This window comes from Vicia villosa, unplaced genomic scaffold, assembly GCF_029867415.1.
Source record: "Vicia villosa cultivar HV-30 ecotype Madison, WI unplaced genomic scaffold, Vvil1.0 ctg.000410F_1_1, whole genome shotgun sequence".
NCBI lineage: Eukaryota > Viridiplantae > Streptophyta > Magnoliopsida > Fabales > Fabaceae > Vicia > Vicia villosa.
The window spans coordinates 396,895-417,400 of NW_026705187.1; the positions used below are offsets into that span (position 1 = coordinate 396,895).

At 38.9% G+C, this 20,506-nt stretch overlaps 1 protein-coding gene across 1 annotated transcript; it reads left to right on the forward strand.

The window, feature by feature from the left end:
• The first annotated feature begins 17,761 nt into the window (after positions 1-17,761).
• LOC131627880 (uncharacterized) lies at positions 17,762-18,648 on the forward strand. The gene is made up of 2 exons (XM_058898740.1): positions 17,762-17,896; positions 17,950-18,648. The coding sequence occupies exons 1-2, from the start codon at positions 17,762-17,764 to the stop codon at positions 18,646-18,648; spliced, it is 834 nt and encodes a 277-aa protein (XP_058754723.1).
• Positions 18,649-20,506: the final 1,858 nt, after the last annotated feature.

A 20,506-nucleotide genomic window follows, 5' to 3' on the forward strand; every position in this document is an offset into this window, starting at 1 on the left:
CCATTTGGAGTGAATGATATTACTTTGGAGTCAACGAGATCTTGGACTTTGTGTTTCAAAATATTACAATTCTCAGTTGAATGTCCAGATGTCCCAGAATGGTACTCACACCTTGCATTTAAGTCATATCCTTGAGGAATCGATGTTGGAGGGGGCTTAAACTCCTTTAGTTGGACCAAAGAATCCTTGAGCAAATGAGAAAGCAGCTGACTATAGGTCATAGGAATTGGGTCAATCCTTCTTGGTGGTCTCCTTGGCATTTGTGGACCCGGCTGATAGCAATGATTCCAATACCCATTCTGTTCAGGTGTCTTCCTCTTTTGATCTGGATGTGAAACAAATGGAGATTGATGAGGTGGGAAACCTGGAACCCAAGATGGTGCATTATGCTTCTGATTTGAAGTGGATCTGACATAGAAGTATGAATCAACCTTTTCTTCCACCGCAGTTGGAACCCCATTTCCTTGAACAAACATACCCTCGGGGGTGAACAAAATCACTTTTGAATCAATGAGATCTTGAATTTGCTGCTTCAGCGCCCTACAATTCTCAATATCATGACCAGGTGCCCCAGAATGGAACTCACATCGAGCATTGGCATCAAAGGTGGGGGGAAGCTTTTCAGGCGTATCCAATTCTCGTAGCTCAACCAACCGAAGCTCCAGCAAACGGGGAAGTAACTGAGCGTAAGGCATCGGGATAGGATTGAGAATTCTCTGAGGTTTCTTAGGCTTTTTCCCACACATTTGGCCTCCTTGAAGAACAGATTGGCATGGAGGTAATGGCACATGGGGTTGAGGAGGAACTTCCCGAGGTATTCCATGAGTGGGAAGGGATCCTACTGAAGAGAAGGGATCAACAACTTCTGTTGCAGCAGTAGGAACAACATCCCCTTCCTTTCTTAGTACTGTTTTTAGAATTTCCATGACCAAGCTCAATTGAGTCTTCAACTGATTGTTTTCCTCTTTCAGTGCACCCTGATTATGGATCAAGTCTTGCATCTCCAACATAAGATGACCCATTTGTTCCCTCATCTCATCCATTTCCTCACGGAGTTGTTCCATAGTTGATCTTTGTGGCGGTGAGAAGTCAAATTTGTTGTTGATCTTGAAATCTGAAGAGAAAGGGTCCCATAAGTATCTGAGAGAACCATGAAATGCATGATAGTATGAATGCATGTTTCGTTTATGAGAGATCCTAAAGTCTTTTCACACTTTTTGTTCTCTTTTGGAATCAAAGCTTTTTGTTTTTTTGTTTTTTTTTTATAGAATATCTTTTCTTTTCTTTTCTCTCTTTTTTTTTGCTTTTCCATTTCTTTTTTCTTTTTTTGGAAATAGACTTTAGGATCCCCCACAAATGAAGTGGCTAAAGCAATGATGTTATGCAATGCAAAAGCATGGGATCAAGGTCCATATAATCTTAGTAACCACTGTACAATCCTCTGAATAACTGATATGAAACCTCTGTACAGGCCAAATGTTACAGGATCAAAGGTTCGACGCCTTTTTGGAATACCAGAATATCAAGCACCATGAGAACAGACCAAATAAAGGTCCGACCTCAAACATGAAGAGCCAAAGGTATGTAGGAGTCAAGGTTTCCTGTCCCACCCCAATCTCACAGGTATGTAGTCTAGACACAGACAGGTGGTCCCTAATGGTCACTAGGGTCTACAGTTCCCATGGGGTACAAAGTGTTTGAGGCAACAAGCGTGCCAGACACAGTGTTCCATGAAAGAACCTCGCCCAGTTGTGGTACCCCATGTCAATCTCAGCCATAGCAAGCGCTACGGGAGTCAACATGAGCATCCACGCTAATCCTATGTGTCACTTGGCCTGGGTAGTGGGCCTTTTACCTCATACAACCCCCCACCTGCAAAACAGAACAGAAGACCCCAAGGAACACAGAATATAATCCATATGCATGATGTGCAAACAGAAATAAACATGATATGCAAGCAAAAATAAACATGCAAACATATATACAAGATATAGACATAAAACAAATAAACACCCAATAAAATAAAACAAACAAAGGCTAGGATCGACTTGCTTAGGTATTCCCCAGCAGAGTCGCCAGCTGTCGCACGCTCGCGAAAAATGAACAGAGTCGCCACCAATATATTTATCCCATAAAGGAAAGGAATATCAGAAAACCTAACAAAGGAAGGAACAGGGTCTTGCGACCAGAGAATCAAGGTACGGGAGTCGGTTACGCGAGGGGAAGGTGATGGAGATGAAGGTTGAGAAATGAATCGAGAATGGAGGGAATGGCCTGAACTTTTTACTATGCACTTCTTCTTTCAACGTTTGCAAGCGAAACGATGAGGAAGCTTGTGCTTTTTTTTTTCGGTCCCCTTCTAGGTATGTAAAGCTGACTTTTTATATGAGCAATGATCGGGTAATGATGATGAATCCTTGAGTGTGGGACTCGGAATTACAACTTCCACTGAATTTTTCTAATTTCTTGAATGTGGGACTGTGTTTCTTTTGATTTTTTCTGACTTTTTGTTAGTTGAATGTTAGTTAGGTTATGAAACTGGCAGTTAGTAATTCTACTTAGAATGGCTGGCTGTTTTTTTTGGTGAGGATTATAGTTGGAATAGGATGCTGAATGAAAGGATATATGTATGGCTGTTAGGGATATGTTAATTGGTTAAGAGGTTTAGGATTCTATAGCAGGGCTACTGTCAATAGGTTAGAAAAAGGTTAATAGCATGTTAGTTATAGGGAAGAAAGAACTGCTGTTTGTAAATTAACATGGATATTGGTTAAAACAGGATAGTTAGTAATGAAGTGAACTTGAGCTAGTGGAACAAGATGCAACAGCCAGAAGTTAAAAGGAGGCCACTATTCTGTTTTGTCTTGCACTATATTGATCATTAGTTTGTGGATAAATCTGAACATGAGTTTATGAATGTGTGTATGGCCGGTTTGGCGTAGGCATAGCTTGATTTTTGTTAACTGTTAGATGCAGAAAGTTATTGGGTTAGTGGTGAATGAACACAGGTTAAAGGTTAATTAAAACTGACTATTTAGTAATTAGCAGTAGCAATCAGTAGGGTGATAGGTTAGTTCAATCGGAGAAAGGTTCGCGAAGACGACACAATATTAACTAGCTTATGATCTTGCTGAATGAATGGAAATGTGAAGCCGGATATCAATTGTTGCTATTTAACTGTTGCTGAACTTTGGTGTAGAAATTAGCATAATGATCTTGATTGTATGGCTCTGTTGCAGGGTTATGTTAATGTATTTTTCTTCTGCATTTTCAATTTTATTTGCTTGGAGCCTGAACTTCTGGTCGAACTATTATGCAGGTATGTAGCGGTCTACGGCGAACTTTTGCTGGAGGTGTGTATGCAGGGTAGTGTAAACAACTAGCAGAGTAGGTTTAGCTGACAGTTAGGAAGCTGTTGGAATTTTCATGAAGAGCTGGACTTGGTTTCGAATGGACCGTTGTTTGAGATGGTATTGAATCTTTATTTGTTTTTTGGAAATGAATTGACTGGCTGTTGGAAATGAAATGAAGTGAATTGAAACAGTACTGACAGTTAGTGAAGTGTTCTTTTTTCTCCGAATGCATGACTTGCGGTTTCCTTTTGTGTGCCGATTCGGTATGTTGCAGGTCCTGTTATTCTGTTTTTTTTTGTTATGTATATTCATGATGTGAACCTGTTTTGCTTTTGGAACCGACCTGAACTTGGTCTTTTTCTCTTTATGTTGTGGATAGTTTTCGTAACCGTCAGCTTGGCATTGTACTTGGATGATGGACCCACTACAGGTTGTTTTTGCAAATTTAATGTGGTACATGTATGTTTTATGCAGGGGAGGATGTAGTGAATAGTGTTGGGCTGCAATTGAATATATAGCAGCAGGGCGATTCGATCATGATGGAAGAAATCCTTTTATAGGTGATGAACTCTTGGAGATTGGAAGGAGATGAGTCTAGAAGGGACAAAGCAAATGGTGAACATGTACAGCGTGTAATGAGAAATTGTCATGAATGTTTTGTAATGGGGATTGGACTTTGATGTAATATGATGGTTGTATGTATCTTTTTGTAGTTTTAAGTAACTTTGTATGTAATTTAATGAAGTGTAATGTCAAGTGTATAGAAGTACAATGCAGTTGGTCTTTGCAATGAGAATTGAAACAGCATGTGATGGCCTTCACTAAGTGATGTAATTGAATCTGTTCTTGCAAATACAGTGAGATTTGATAATGGGATTCATGTAGTTTGCCTTTTGATATCCTTTAATGACTTTTCCAATGCTTGAATTCATAGCCATGAATATATGGATGTTAGGCATAACTTTGGTTTAAAAGGCGACCTTTCGAAATTGACTTTGACCAAAGTCAAAGAGCTTGATTGTGCGGCGCCTTAAACCAGCACTTGTAATTCATCTCACATCACCCTTTGAACTATTATACACAACCATGGTTTGGGCTTTGAATTTTAAGTAACAGATGACTCACTCGAATGATGAAAGACGACTCCTCATGTGATGAGTAAGACTTAAACGTTGAGAATAAGGGATTCTTGATGATCATATAGCCAAAACTTTGAGGATTCATCTGATAACCATAATCACATCCACACAAATCATAATCCACGACTGCTGAGAATTTACAAGAAGACCCCTTAAGATGAAGAAACCTCTAAATCCACTTGCTCTTGTTGAACTTCGATGGAGGAAAGCCTTGTACACTGAATCAACCTTGGATAAAAATGAGAGCTTCAAGGCATGAAGAAAACCCTAACACCAAGATTATTGATCCCCTGCCAAGCTTTATTGCTTGATGAATGTATGATATGTTAGATGACCCAGTGGAGGTATGTACATGGGACTATGAAATGCATAAGCCTAAGCCAGATAAAATTAAAGGGTAGGACAAATTTGGGGTATGACAATTGTTATCATCAAAACTAAGATAATTGATCAGAACAAATCTTGTTCTAACAATCTCCCCCTTTTTGATGATGACAAAAACATATATAAATGATATGAATTTGCGATCAGAAAGAGCAGACGGCAAAAGACAAATTACACAGCTATAGCATAAGCTTGTGAATATGTCTCCCCCTGAGATTAACAATCTCCCCCTGAGATAAATAATCTCCCCCTGAAATAAATACTCGAAGAACTTTAATAAAAGACTTCCCTGATTATTTCGGTAGAGACGATCACATAAGCTTATGTCTTCAGAGAATTCATAGCTTCTGACTTCTGCTTCCATTGGACAGCTTCAGAACTTGAATTTCTTTAGATCCCTAGAACACTCATAGCTTCTGATTCCTGCTTCCATTTAGGACAGCTTCAGAACTTGAATTTCTTTGATCATCAGAACATTCACAACTTCTGATTCCTGCTTCCATCTAGGACAGCTTCAGAACTTGAATTTCTTTGATCTTCAGAACATTCACAGCTTCTGATTTCTGCTTCCCTCGGATAGCTTCAGAGCTTTGAATTTCTACCAACATCACTTCATGCTAGATTTGTATCAGAACATTGTTGAATGTACCAGAGCATCATCAGAGCATCTCTACATCCTGAAATGTTACAGAACAAAAACTAAACGACAAAAGTCAGCATGAACGAGTCAGAACATAAAATGTATATTAGAACACATGATATGTATCAGAGCCATATAGGCTAAAATAATGTATCAGAGCAAATAGAATTTTGTCAGAGCAAATAGACAAATATGGATCAAATTCTATTATCAGTGCTTCTGATTCTGAAGCTTGACACCACTCAGCTTGCTTCAGTTTCCATAAGCTTATTCTTTTTACAGAATAACGCTTCTTATGGTTTTGCTTCTTGTGTGCTTTGAAGATTCTCTTCACTTCTTTATACCTGCAAAACACTTAAACCATATAGAACTTGCAGTTCTTGTTAGTAAATGTGTGGGAGCTTTACCCAGCAACTGATAGATTAATCAAATCATTTATCATTTATCTTCTCCCCCTTTTTGTCATAACATCAAAAAGAATATTTCAAAAGATTCAGATGTATAAAACGACAAATAAAATCAATGAAATGCAAAACAAAGAAACTTTTCATTGATAATCAAAAGATATTACATGAGAAGATGTTTAACAAGCAGATGCAACAAGGAAAGAAAACTACTAAGACCAAAGACTAAGACCCTAGCTAAGACAAAATCTGCGCCAACATGTCTTGAACCCTGTCATAATTTGCAGTTTTCCTTGCCATGAAGGAGTGAAACGCATCATTGACTGCTTCTTGGGCTTCCAGGCGAGGGGTCAGGGAGACTTGATTCTGATGCAGATCTTCCACAATCTCTATCAGAAACAACATTCTCAGCAGGTGAAGATGAAGAGATTTCTTTGGAATGGGTTGAGGGAGAGGAAAGGTTAGATGAAGAGGAAGTTGAGTCTTGAAGGTAAAAAGATGAGGAAGAAGATGGAGATGATGGAGGGCTTTCACCAGGGGGTTGAAACACACGTCTAGAATAGTTTCCAGACAACTTTGCTTCGAATGGATTCACCTTGAGAGGGTCATAGGTGATCTTTATCTTTTTGGGTTTGGAAGAAGATGTTTCAACAGCTTTTCTCTTTTTGTTTTGATCATTTTCATGGTTTCCTGGGCTTGATGAAGAGTTCATGATGGATTAGCAGATAATGAACAGCTAGGGTTTGATATGAATGCAAAGAGATAGAGAAAGAAAACAGAGACAGAGTGTAATAGAGAAAATATAAGAGGGAAGGAGAAGCGTTTGAAGAGTATTTAAAAGAAAATAAAATGAAACAAATGATGGATAGCATTTAATGTTACGTGACATGAGGAGAGATAATAAAGACAAATGAGGTGACTAGCACAGTTACCTATGGTCGGCGTCCCTTCAACTGCACGCGCGCTTATCCATGAACAGTAATGACAGGTTTACCATCCCGAGATAAAACGTTACAGCTGTTTTGCTTTAAAAGAGGTTCTGAATCAACTTAGACAATGAAACGTTAGTAATAACCGAATTATAATTTCTAAAAGATTTTAATCAGAACTTCTGATTAAAAAATAATCCACTTTCATTTCAGAAGATACTCATACATAAGAACTTCTCATCTTCTCATTCTGGGCATAAATCCATACTGATGTTCTTCAGAATGAACTTAAACCTATCTTCAGCCAGGGGTTTTGTAAAGATATCAGCCCATTGATGGTCTGTATCCACAAAGTTTAAAGATAGAACACCCTTCTGAACATAGTCCCTTATGAAATGATGTTTAATCTCAATATGTTTAGCTTTTGAATGAAGAATAGGATTCTTAGATAAACATATAGCAGAAGTATTATCACAGAATATAGGAATGTTACTCTCATATATCTGATAATCTTCTAGCTGACTCTTCATCCAGAGCATCTGTGTACTGCAACCAGCAGCAGCGACATATTCTGCTTCTGTTGTTGATAGAGCAATAGTTGCTTGCTTCTTGCTATACCAGGAGATCAAATGACTTCCAATAAATTGGCAACTTCCTGAAGTACTCTTTCTTTCAATTCTGTCTCCAGCATAGTCAGCATCGCAGAATCCTACTAAGTTGTATTCTTTAGATTTTCTGTAAACTAAGCCAACATTAGTAGTACCTTTCAGATACCTTAGAATTCTCTTAACAGCAGTTAAATGAGATTCTCTAGGATCTGATTGGAATCTAGCACACAAACAAACACTGAACAGAATGTCAGGTCTAGAAGCAGTCAAATATAGAAGAGATCCAATCATACCTCTGTATAACTTCTGATCTACCTTCTTACTTACCTCATCCTTACCTAGGATGCATGTTGGATGCATAGGAGTTTTGGCTTCTTTGCAGTCTAGAAGATTAAACTTCTTCAGAAGTTCCTTCACATACTTGGTTTGGTGAACATACGTTCCTTCTGATGTTTGATTTATTTGTATTCCAAGGAAATACTTGAGTTCTCCCATCATGCTCATTTCAAACTCAGCCTGCATAGACTCAGCAAACTCCTGGCCACTGGTGCAAAGGTTTCTGTACAGTCAATCCCTTCTTGCTGACTATAACCCTGAGCCACCAGTCTGGCTTTGTTCCTTACCACTTCACCTTTCTCACTGAGCTTGTTTCTGAAGACCCATTTTGTACCGATTATATTGAATCCATCTGGTCTAGGAACAAGATCCCAAACATCATTCCTTGTAAATTGATTCAGTTCTTCTTGCATAGCAATTATCCAGTCTGGATCTTCTAGAGCATGATCAACAGAAGTTGGCTCGATCAAAGATACAAGACCTAATTGACAGTCTGCATTGTTCTTAAGGAATGCTCTTGTTCTGATTGGATCATCCTTCTTTCCAAGAATGACATCTTCTGAATGACCAGAAATGAGTCTGGATGATCTTCTGACAGATGGTTCTTCAGAAATGCTTAGATTCTCCAGAGAAGCTGATACTTGATCTTCAGATTCTTTGCTTCTGAGAAGCTCTGCTTCTGATGCGTTGCTTCTTGGCTCAACAACTTCTGATATATCAATATCACAATCTGCAAAATTATCAAACTGCTTTGGTTTTTCAGAACCAAGCTTATCATCAAACCTGATATTGATTGATTCTTCTACAATCAATGTTTCAGTATTGTATACTCTGTAGCCTTTTGAGCGTTCAGAATATCCAAGAAGGAAACATTTTTGTGCTTTGGAATCAAACTTACCAAGATGATCTTTAGTGTTCAGAATAAAGCATACACATCCAAAAGGATGGAAATATGAAATGTTGGGCTTTATATTCTTCCACAATTCATAAGGAGTCTTATTTAGAATAGGTCTGATAGAGATTCTATTCTGAATATAGCATGCAATGTTTATTGCTTCTGCCCAGAAATGCTTAGCCATATTGGTTTCATTGATCATGGTTCTGGCCATTTCTTGCAGAGTCCTATTCTTTCGTTCTACAACTCCATTTTGCTGTGGAGTTCTAGGACAAGAGAAATCATGGGCAATACCATTTTCTTTGAAGAACTCTTCAAAGAATCTGTTCTCAAATTCACCACCATGATCACTTCTGACCTTTATGATTTTACACTCTTTTTCAGATTGAATCTGAATGCAGAAATCAAAGAACACTGAATGAGACTCATCCTTGTGTTTCAAGAATTTTACCCACGTCCAGCGGCTATAATCATCTACGATGACTAATCCATATTTCTTCCCTCTGACAGATGCTATTTTGACTGGGCCAAACAGATCAATGTGCAAGAGTTCTAATGGCCTTGAGGTAGAAACAACATTCTTGGACTTGAATGCAGGTTTGGAGAACTTGCCCTTCTGACATGCTTCACAAAGAGCATCTGATTTGAATTTCAGATTAGGGAGTCCTCTGACAAGATCCAGTTTGTTAATCTGAGAAATCTTTCTCAAACTAGCATGACCTAATCTTCTGTGCCAGACCCACTGCTCTTCAGAAACAGACATAAGACAAGTCACCTTCTGACTCATAAGATCTTGCAGATCTGTCTTATAAATGTTGTTCTTCCTCTTGCCTGTAAATAGGATTGAGCCATCCTTCTGATTTACAGCCTTGCAAGACTTTTGATTAAAGATTATATCATAACCATTGTCACTCAATTGACTGATAGATAAGAGGTTATGTGTTAATCCTTCTACAAGAAGTACATTAGAAATGGAAGGAGAGTTACCAGACTTTATAGTTCCAGAGCCAATTATCTTGCCCTTCTGATCTCCTCCAAACTTGACTTCTCCTCCAGACTTAAGCACCAGGTCTTGGAACATATACCTTCTTCCTGTCATGTGTCGTGAGCATCCAGAGTCCAGGTACCACGACATGTTGTGCTTTGTCCTTTTTGCAGCCAAGGATATCTGCAATAGGAATAATCTCATCCTTAGGTACCCACATTTTCTTGGGTCCTTTCTTGTTATATTTTCTCAAGTTCTGATTGAACTTGGGTTTAACATTGTAAGCAATAGGAGGAACAGCATGATAATTCTTAATGTGAGTTTCATGATATTTCCTAGGTTGTGTCACATGCTTCTTAGTGTGTGTAATGTGAAAACTTTGAGCATGTGAAGTGTGCCTAATATCATGTGAGTGGCCATACTTGAACTGATCATACAATGGCTTGTATGTGATTTTCATCTTATCAACAGGTTCAAGTTTGTATGGGGTTTCACCCTCAAAACCAATGCCAACTCTACTGTTTCCAGACACAGCATATATCATAGAAGCTAGCTGACTTCTGCCAATACTTCTAGATAAGAACTTCCTGAAACTTAAATCATATTCTTTCAGAATATGGTTTAGACTAGGAGTGGATTTTTCTGAATTGGAAGGAGATCCAACATTATTGGATAATTTTAAAACTTTTTCTTTTAATTCAGAATTTTCCAACTCAAGCTTCTTCGTTTCAAATTCAAATAGCTTTTTCAGCTTTTTGTATTTGAGACTAATCTGAGACTTGAATTCCAGAAGTTCTGTTAGACTGGAAACTAACTCATCTCTAGTAAGTTCAGAAAATACCTCTTCAGAATCTGATTCTGATGTAGATTTTGATCCGTCATCTTCTGTCGCCATCAGCGCACAGTTAGCCTGCTCATCTTCAGAGTCTGAATCATCTTCTGACTCATCCCAGGTTGCCATAAGACCTTTCTTCTTATGAAACTTCTTCTTGGGATTTTCCTTCTGAAGTTTTGGACATTCATTCTTGAAGTGTCCAGGCTCATTGCATTCATAGCACATGACCTTCTTCTTGTCAAATCTTCTGTCATCAGAAGATTCTCCACGTTCAAATTTCTTTGAACTTCTGACGCCTCTGAACTTCCTTTGCTTGTTCTTCCAGAGTTGATTTAGCCTTCTGGAGATCAAGGACAGTTCATCTTCTTCTTCAGATTCTGATTCTTCAGGATCTTCTTCTCTAGCCTGAAAAGCGTTAGTGCATTTCTTGATATTGGATTTTAATGCAATAGACTTACCTTTCTTTTGAGGCTCGTTTGCATCCAGTTCAATTTCATGACTCCTCAGGGCACTGATCAGCTCTTCCAAAGAGACTTCATTTAGATTCTTCGCAATCTTAAATGCAGTCACCATAGGACCCCATCTTCTGGGTAAGCTTCTGATGATCTTCTTTACGTGATCAGCCTTGGTGTATCCCTTGTCAAGAACTCTCAATCCAGCAGTAAGAGTTTGAAATCTTGAAAACATCTTTTCAATGTCTTCATCATCCTCCATCTTGAAGGCTTCATACTTCTGGATTAAAGCGAGAGCTTTAGTCTCCTTGACTTGAGCATTTCCTTCATGAGTCATTTTCAAGGACTCATATATGTCATAGGCCGTTTCCCTGTTAGATATCTTCTCATACTCAGCATGAGAGATAGCATTCAGCAAAACAGTTCTGCATTTATGATGATTCCTGAAAAGCTTCTTCTGATCATCGCTCATTTCTTGCCTTGTCAGCTTTACGCCACTGGCATTTACCGGATGTTTGTAACCATCCATCAGAAGATCCCATAGATCACCATCTAGACCAAGAAAGTAACTTTCCAGTTTATCTTTCCAGTATTCAAAGTTTTCACCATCAAATACCGGCGGTCTAGTATAACCATTGTTACCGTTGTGTTGCTCAGCAGAGCCAGATGTAGATGTAGACTTTGCAGTTTCATCAGCCATCTTTTACTGAAGCGTTTTTCTCTTCCTGAATCTTTTCTAAACACGGCTAAGTGCTTGCACCTTAGAACCGGCGCTCTGATGCCAATTGAAGGATAGAAAAACACTTAGAAAGGGGGGGGGGGGTTTGAATAAGTGTAGCTTTAAAAAACTTGACCGATAAAAATAAATTGCACAGTTATTTTTATCCTGGTTCGTTGTTAACTAAACTACTCCAGTCCACCCCCGCAGAGATGATTTACCTCAACTGAGGATTTAATCCACTAATCGCACGGATTACAATGGTTTTCCACTTAGTCAGCAACTAAGTCTTCCAGAGTCTTCTGATCACACACTGATCACTCCAGGAACAACTGCTTAGATACCCTCTAAGACTTTCTAGAGTCTTCTGATCCACACGATCACTCTAGTTACAACCTGCTTAGATAACCTCTAAGACTTCCTAGAGTATTCTGATCCACACGATCACTCTAGTTCCTTACAACTTAATGTAATCAAATCTAAGAGTATTACAATTGCTTCTTAAAAGCTATAATCACAAACTGTGATATTTCTCTTATCGTTTAAGCTTATTCTCACTAATATATTACAACAGCAATGTAGTGAGCTTTGATGAAGATGAAGATTCTGAGCTTCGAATAGAACAGTGTTTCAGCAAGTTAATATTCACAGAAATTGTGTAAGTTCGTTAACCTTGCTTCTCATCAGAACTTCATATTTATAGGCGTTGGAGAAGATGACCGTTGAGTGCATTTAATGCTTTGCGTGTTCCGTACAGCATCGCATTTAATGTTATACGCTTTTGTCAACTACCTCGAGCCTTGTTCACGCTGTGTCTACTGACGTTGCCTTTAATAGCTTCTAACGTTCCTTTTGTCAGTCAGCGTAGCCTGCCACTTGTACTTCCTTCTGATCTGATGTTTGTGAATACAACGTTTGAATATCATCAGAGTCAAACAGCTTGGTGCAAAGCATCTTCTGATCTTCTGACCTTGAAGTGCTTCTGTGCGTGATACCATCAGAACTTCAGTGCTTCTGATCTCATGTTCTTCTGATGCTTCCATAGAGCCATGTTCTGATTCTGCTTCGACCATCTTCTGATGTCTTGCCAGACCATGTTCTGATGTGCATGCTGAACCCTTGAGACAAAGCTTCTGAGCGCTGAATTATGCATACTCTTTATATATTTCTTGAAAAGGAAATTGCATTGGATTAGAGTACCATATTATCTTAAGCAAAATTCATATTATTGTTATCATCAAAACTAAGATAATTGATCAGAACAAATCTTGTTCTAACAGTTGGATATAGGTTTGGGTAGTGTTGTGGGGAGCGATTCAAGTAAGGTTGTTGGGTTGGGGTTTAAGTCAATTTGGGTATCATGGGAGGTTTGGCAAAGTAAAAGGTGGATGGAGGCAATTGAGTCTGTTTGGAGAAGGTGGCAAAAATTATTATATGAGGAAGGTGAAATCAGGGTTTGGCTATCACCTGTTATGGTAATTTCGGTGTTGTTGTAGTTGAATGATATTTTGGGAATTGAAAAATCATCCATAATAGGCCCAAGAGTTCTTAACCATTCCATACCGAGAACAACATCAGCTCCTTCGATTGGTAACAAATGAAAAGGAATAGAAAAGGAGCTGTTTTGGAGTTTGATAGGAACCTTTGGGCAGACTCTAGAACAGGATAACTTGGATCCGTTCCCTACCATAACAGAAAAATTGGGAATCGGTTGAGTAGGCAGTTTGAGATGTTGGGCAATGCGTGACTGTAAGATGTTATGAGTGCTTCCCGTATCTATTAGAACAGCTACTGCGAGGCCTTTGATTGAACCATTAAATTTCAATGTTTTGGGAGAAAAATAACCGTTGGCTGCCTGAGGGGACAGTTGGAAATAGGTCTCATTAGCATCTGAATTGGTAGGTAAAGGGTTAGTTATGTCTTCCACCTCGTTTAAGTCAGCCTCATCATCTTCTATGAGTAAAAGGAATTTTCCCACTGTACATTTATGGCCAGGAATAAATTTTTCATCGCAATTGAAACATAGGCCTTGTGCACGCCTCTCTTGCAACTGAGCATTAGATAGTTTGCGGATTGGTAATTTAGGTGGTGGGGTTGGAATAGGGGTTTTGCTGAGTTGGGCCGGATTAGGACTTGTAGATAGAGTTGGGGGCTTTTGGCTTGGGGTGAAAAAGGGTTTGGTGAACTTGGGCTTTGAATCTCTAAGTTTGGATTCAATCAACTTTGCAAGTCCAATAGCTTGGGAAATGGAAGTAGGCTTGTGAATAGCAATCTCATTTTGGATGTCCGGTATTAATCCCGATATAAAACAATTTAAAATCGCATCTCTAGATAAACCAACAACTTGGTTTCCTAGTTTTTCGAATTGAGCTTGATATTCTACAACCGAGTGAGTTTGTTTTAATTTGAAAAGTTCAGCTTGATGGTTGGCGTAAGTTGAAGGACCGAAACGTAATTCCAACGCCTTTGTAAAAGAAAACCAGTCCCTTAGTTCATGGTTTTGGTGCATCCACTTGAACCAAGCAAGTGCTTCCCCTTTCATGTAGAAAGACATCATAGACAAACGGTTCTCCGTGGGTAGGTTGTAGAAAGTAAAGAATTGATCCGCTTGGAACAACCATTCTAGTGGGTTAGATCCGTCGAACATAGCTAGTTCTAATTTGGGAGTTCGGAATGTTGGGAGGGAAGAGGTGGGTTGCTGATATGGGAAAGCTAATTGAGAAAATGGGGGAATGGAGAAGGGTTGGATTGTAGTGGGAATAGATGGGGAGGTAAAGTAGATGGGGTCCATATAAGATCGTGTGGGGAAAATTCTGGTGGGTGTTGGGCGGAAGGGTTGTGTATTGGGAAGTGGCTGGCTGTTAGTAAGGGAAGTTGAAAGTGGGGGAATAGTGTAGGGGCGTGTGAAGTTGGGTGTAGAGGGAAAAGGGCTGTGTAGATTAGGTATAGCTGAAGTAAAGGTGGTAGTCATAGGAAAAGAATTAGGGATCTGTGTCATACCTGAAGAACTGCCAGTATGAATAGTGCTGCTGTGAACAGTAGCCGCGGAACCAACATGAGGGGAGTGAACAGTACCGGCATGAACAGTTCCGGCGTGAACAGTAGCGCCGGAAATAGGGACAGCAGGCTGTTTTTCAGATTGAGCAGCTAGTTTTGTGAGTAAACCCATAATATTTTCATATCTCGAATTTGAAATGAGTTTCTCATTGTCCATTCTTGTTTGCAGCTGCTCCATATCGGTGTGTGTTTTGTGAAATCGCTCATCCATTTGGATTTGGGTTTCTTGAATAGCATTGTCAAGATGAAGATGGGCTGTTTGGACAGCTTCATCAACAATCTCTTTAGGGTTTGGTGGTTTGGGAGGGGCCATGGGTTCAAAATGAAAGCACCAATTTGATAGAAAGAGAATTCAGCAACTATTATATCTAAGATCTAAGGGTAAACAAGAACAACATAAACATAGATTTGCAATAACAATAAAGAAGAAGTTTGTAATAATTTTCTCTACCCATTCTCAAGGCAACAAGCCATTTAAATACAAGGATAGTTGAAACCCTAATGGGCTATTTCAGAATATTGGGCTGACCCAAAACTAGTAAACATAATAAAAATATAAAATAAACATTTTATTTTGTAATGAATCCTTGTAGCCATTTGGGTTTGGATTTGATTCTGTTGGGCCTAGCATAAAAAAGCATATATCAATTCGGTACTTTAGTGTAATTTGAATGGTTTATCGAGAAAAAAATTACTAGATAAATGAGAGAGAGAGAGAGAGAGTAAAATAATAGACAGAGAGACAAAATTTTGGTGTTTTTGTTAGCTATGCTGAACCTATTTTAATTAAATGAAAGTTTGAAACATAATATTGAAGGCAAGCAAAGAAAAGCAATTTAAAGTTTGATGTTGCCATATCCCAAATCCATTACACTAATAAAAAGTGATGTCTGCCACCATTTTATTTTATAATGATAAAATATCAATTCATTGCATGTTGGCTTTTCCCAAACATAAAAAGAAAATGAAAAACATAGTAAGATGAGAATGAAATAGCTGGAGAGCAAATTAGTAGTACACTAAAACCTTCACGTGTGAGTAATCTCTTCAATAAAAAAAAAAGTAGCATCATTAGGTATATTATGTATAGATATAGTCTTTCACCTTACGCGAGGAGGTCTTCTAAATCATTAAAAACACCATCATATAGAAGTTCTCGCTGTCGTGGCCAAATCCTAACCACCATATAATATAATATATCTACTAAAATTTCTAAATATTTTTGTCCTTATACACACCTATACTTTTTAACCTATTGAAATAATGTACTATAACGAAAGAAACATGTTACACGGAGTTTCAAATTTAAATTTTTTATCACTATATTTTCTTTTCTAAAAAATATATATTTAATTATAAGTAAATTAGTTTATAAATAGTAAAATAAAAAAATGGTTTAAAAAACGTGTTTATCCCCTTGAGTGAAGTTTGGTCCCTTTGTTGGAACCGGACTCCTCCCCGACTTATAATGTGCATCTGTAGGCTGTATGTGATGCCTTATAGCCTTCGATTTTAGAATTCTCATACAACTAATCACATATGTGAATTATGCATAATTAGACTAAGTTAATCCTAATGCTCTTGATTGCTACATTATGCATAAATTTGAATGTTATGTTGTGACCTGACATGAATAATTGTTAATGCCCGTTGTTTCGGTTAAACATTCGGGATTGGTTGGATTGTGTGACTTGATGCTTGTTATGTGTGTGTATGCTTGAATCGAAACGGGCCGTGGGCTAGGTTGGGATATGACTCTAAACTTGTGGTTAATGGATCGTCCCGGGCTTTGTGGTCCATGATATAGCCCGATCTCGTGATCATTGGGGCTCACACCTGAGCTGCCATTGCAGTGTGCTTGTGAGGGTTGCGGGGCATTTTACTCACTTGGTGTTAACACACTTGCGTGCTTGGTATGATGGGGTTATGTGGCCATGTAGACTAATACATAATCGGTAACGATCACCTCTAGTAAAGTCAAGTAAACTAAGCACAAGGCTTTCGCCCAGTGGGCTCATGTGTCAAGATGGCGGTTCGGTACTTGATGTTAACACACGTGCGTAAAGGTGGCTATTGGGACAATGACGTCATTTCGGCTAATGTCATCTCACGGCCAATTAGGCTTGTACGAACCCGTTTAACCATTCTTGCAGTGTGCTTGTACGAGTCTCATGACAATAGGCATGAGTGTAACTCATCGAGGGTGTGTTTCTATAACCTAGTTGAGGCGTTAACGCGTTTCTAGATTCCCCGTACATGGGTATGGGTTTGCATACTTGTTTGTTTGTACTATTTGTGTACTTGTGATATGATGACTCCTATGGTGGAAAAATGATTTGTTTACTCTGTACTTGTACCGAAAGTGAGGCTAAACCCCGGATCAATGGTGGATTCGGTTTTATGATGCATGTACCCTATAGAACCGAGTGGACCCATAGGATAGGCGAACTCACTGAGATTTAGTAATCTCACCCCAATCATCTTATCTTTTTTCAGGAGCAGTTAGTAGTGTTTGGTTAGTAGCAGATTTGGATTGAAGACTTAGAAGTGGTGATGGCTCGAAGACCTTGTTAGATCTCATTTTCCGCTAAGCAGACTCATTGAAGATGCATGTATTACAATTCAATATAAAATCTTATGTTGTATTTTAATATGGATCTTTGAATATCTATAGCTTTTGTATGTACTCAATATCAATTTTAACGTTTCATGCATAATATACTAGTCACTTATGTATGGGGTGTTACATTTCGCTGGGTGCTTAAGAATATTATGAGATGGATTGAGATATCACTTATGTGCGTGATATAGAAGCAAGAGAACAAGAATGCTCTGAAGATAGCAGGGAGGAGAAAAGTGGTGACCCATGAATTGTGTGACTTTTAACATTAGAGGTGGTGGTAATCTGGTAAAGAGAAAGAGGGTTTGTCAGATTTTGTCAAGGGCAAAGGCTGACATCTGTTTCATCCAAGAAACCAAGATTAAGAAGATGGATGTGGGGATAATAAACAGTCTTTGGGGAAAGGATGAGTGTGAATGGTCGGCGATGGAGTCTGAAGGTCAATCAGGATGATTGGTTACGATCTGGAAAAAAGGAGTCATCAGGTCTGAATTTAGTTTCAGAGCAAAAGGTCTTCTGGGAGTTAACGCATCGTGGAAAGGTACTAATTGCTATTTTCTCAATGTATACTCTCCTTGTGGTATTACTGAAAAGAGAATTCTGTGGAATCAATTGTTGGAATGGAAATACAAGTTCCCAAAAGGTGAGTGGATAATTGGAGGCGACTTCAATGCAATTAAGGTGGGGGTTGAGAGAGTTAGGAGGGTGCGGGCTAATAGATTAGAAATGGAGGAGTTCTCAAGAGTCATAGAACTATTGGAGGTGGTTGATTTACCAGTTGTTGGGAATAAGTTCACATGGATAAACTCAAATGGCAAATTAAAAAGCAGAATCGACAGGATCCTATTATCGGAAGGTATCATTAATTTGTGGAAGATTGTCGCCCAGGTGACGGGAAATAGAGACATTTCAGACCACAGGCCTGTGTGGATAAAAGCTTGTAATAAATACTGGGGAGCAAAACCTTTTAAAGTATTCAACTGCTGCTATGAACACCCTGATTTTGAAAATTTTGTGAAGGAGGTATGGAGCTCGCAACAAATCACGGGTACGAGAGCCTTTGTCTTAAAAGAAAATATCAAACACCTTAGGGAAAGGCTGAGATGGTGGAATCAAAGGGTTTTTGGTTGGCTGGATTTGAGAATTGAGGAGGATGTTGAAAAACTAAATGAATTGGAAGAGGAACATGTATCTAACACAATACAAGGGAATGATGAGGCTTACAGCAGAAGGAAGGATATTCAGCATAACATCTGGAAAAATCTGCATTACAAAGAGAGTGTGCTAAAATAGAAGGCGAGTGTTAGGTGGATAAGGGAAGGCGACAATAATTCTAAGTATTTTCACTCCATACTGAAGTCAAGATCTAGAAGAAATAATATTGTCTCACTACAAACATCCCAAGGGATCATGGAAGGTGTGGAGGATATTAAAGCTGAGGTGAAGAACCATTTTCAGGAACGATTCAAAGGGTTGGATAGACTAAGACTGACACTACGTAGGCTGCAATTTAACAGACTTTCGGGGTACGACAAAGATCAACTTGAGGAGGTTTTCACAAGGGAGGAGATAAGGGGGGTTGTTTTCGGGTGTGAAGGGGATAGAAGCCCAGGGCCTGATGGATTGAATATTGCCTTCATCAAAAAATACTGGGAAATCGTGGGAAATGATATAGTTCAGTGTGTCCAGGATTTTCACAGCAAAGCTTCTCTACCTAGGGCCTTGTCTGCATCGTTTATTGCCTTAATTCCTAAGGTAGAGCATCCTCAAGGACTTGAGGATTATCGGCCCATATGTTTAATTGGCTGCATCTACAAAATCATCTCCAAACTATTGGCAACAAGACTAAGATTAGTTATTGGGAAATTGATTTCTAATTCACAAACAGTGCTTGTAGCAAATGAGATTATTGACTTGGCAAAAAGAACAAAGAAGAGATGTATGTTGTTAAAAGTAGATTTTGCTAAAACTTACGATTGTGTTGATTGGTGCTTCCTAAAAGAGATGCTTAGGAACATGGGCTTTGGTCAACGATGGATGCAATGGATGGAGGCGACGGTGTTCAATAGCAACATGTCAGTCCTAGTAAATGGGAGTCCTTCAAGTGAATTTAAAGCTCAAAGGGGATTGCGGCAAGGTGATCCTTTGTCACCATTTTTGTTCACAATTGCAGCTGAAGGTCTTGTGGGGTTGGTGAGGCATGCAACTGTAAGTGGTGTGTTCAAAGGTTTTCAGGTTAATGAGGAGCTTTCGTATGATATCCTATAATTTGCTGACGACACCGTATTAATGGGTGAGGCCTCTTGGAGAAACTTGTGGGCATTCAAGGTAATTCTTCGAGGATTGGAAATGGTATCGGGTTTGCGTGTGAATATGTGGAAAAGTAAGCTCTATGGAGTGGAATTGGATCAATATTTTTCTCAGGCAGCAAGCCAATTCCTTTGCCGTAAAATGGGCAGTATTCCTCTTAAGTTTCTAGGGGTCACTTTTGGAGGAAATCCAAGAAGAATAGGTTTTTGGAACCCGATTATTGATAACATGAGGGCCAAGCTTTCTCCTTGGATTGGAAGGCTCATGTCCATTGGTGGTAGGGTGATACTAATTAATTCAGTGGTCACCAATCTCCCTGTGTATCAAATGTCTATGTTCAAAATGCCCGTGAAGGTGATTGAAGCCATTGTGAAGCTGCAGCGTAATTTCCTTTGGCATAACTCAGTCGAGAAGAAGGGAGTAGATTGGATAAGTTGGAATACAATATGCAAGAAGAAAGAAGAAGGAGGCCTTGGAGTCAAAGACTTGACAAATTTTTAATAGGGCACTGTTAACAAAATGGTTATGGAGAATCTTAAAAGAAGAAGACTCAATATGGCAGGGCATTTTGGAGGATAGGTATGGTATGTTATATAAGAGACTACTATTCAAAAGAATTAGTGGTAGGCAGTCCCTAGAGTCGATATGGCGGAGGGACCTGATGATAATTGGGGATGATGTTAGTGTTGTAGGTTTTTCTTGTAATATAGCAATTAGATTGGGTGATGGAGCTAGGGTGCCGCTCTGGTTAAGTAAATGGCTGGGGAAAAATGCTTTGTACTGTATTTATCCTAACCTGTTTCAGGAACTCGATAGTGATGGCAAGAGTGTGCACGACATG

Bases quoted from the DNA above. Each gene is read 5' to 3' on its own strand.
- LOC131627880 (XM_058898740.1), top strand. From the start codon at position 17,762: ATGAGTGTGAATGGTCGGCGATGGAGTCTGAAGGTCAATCAGGATGAT. The intron at 17,897-17,949 runs GTACTAATTGCT...ATTACTGAAAAG, and splicing joins AGTTAACGCATCGTGGAAAG to AGAATTCTGTGGAATCAATT.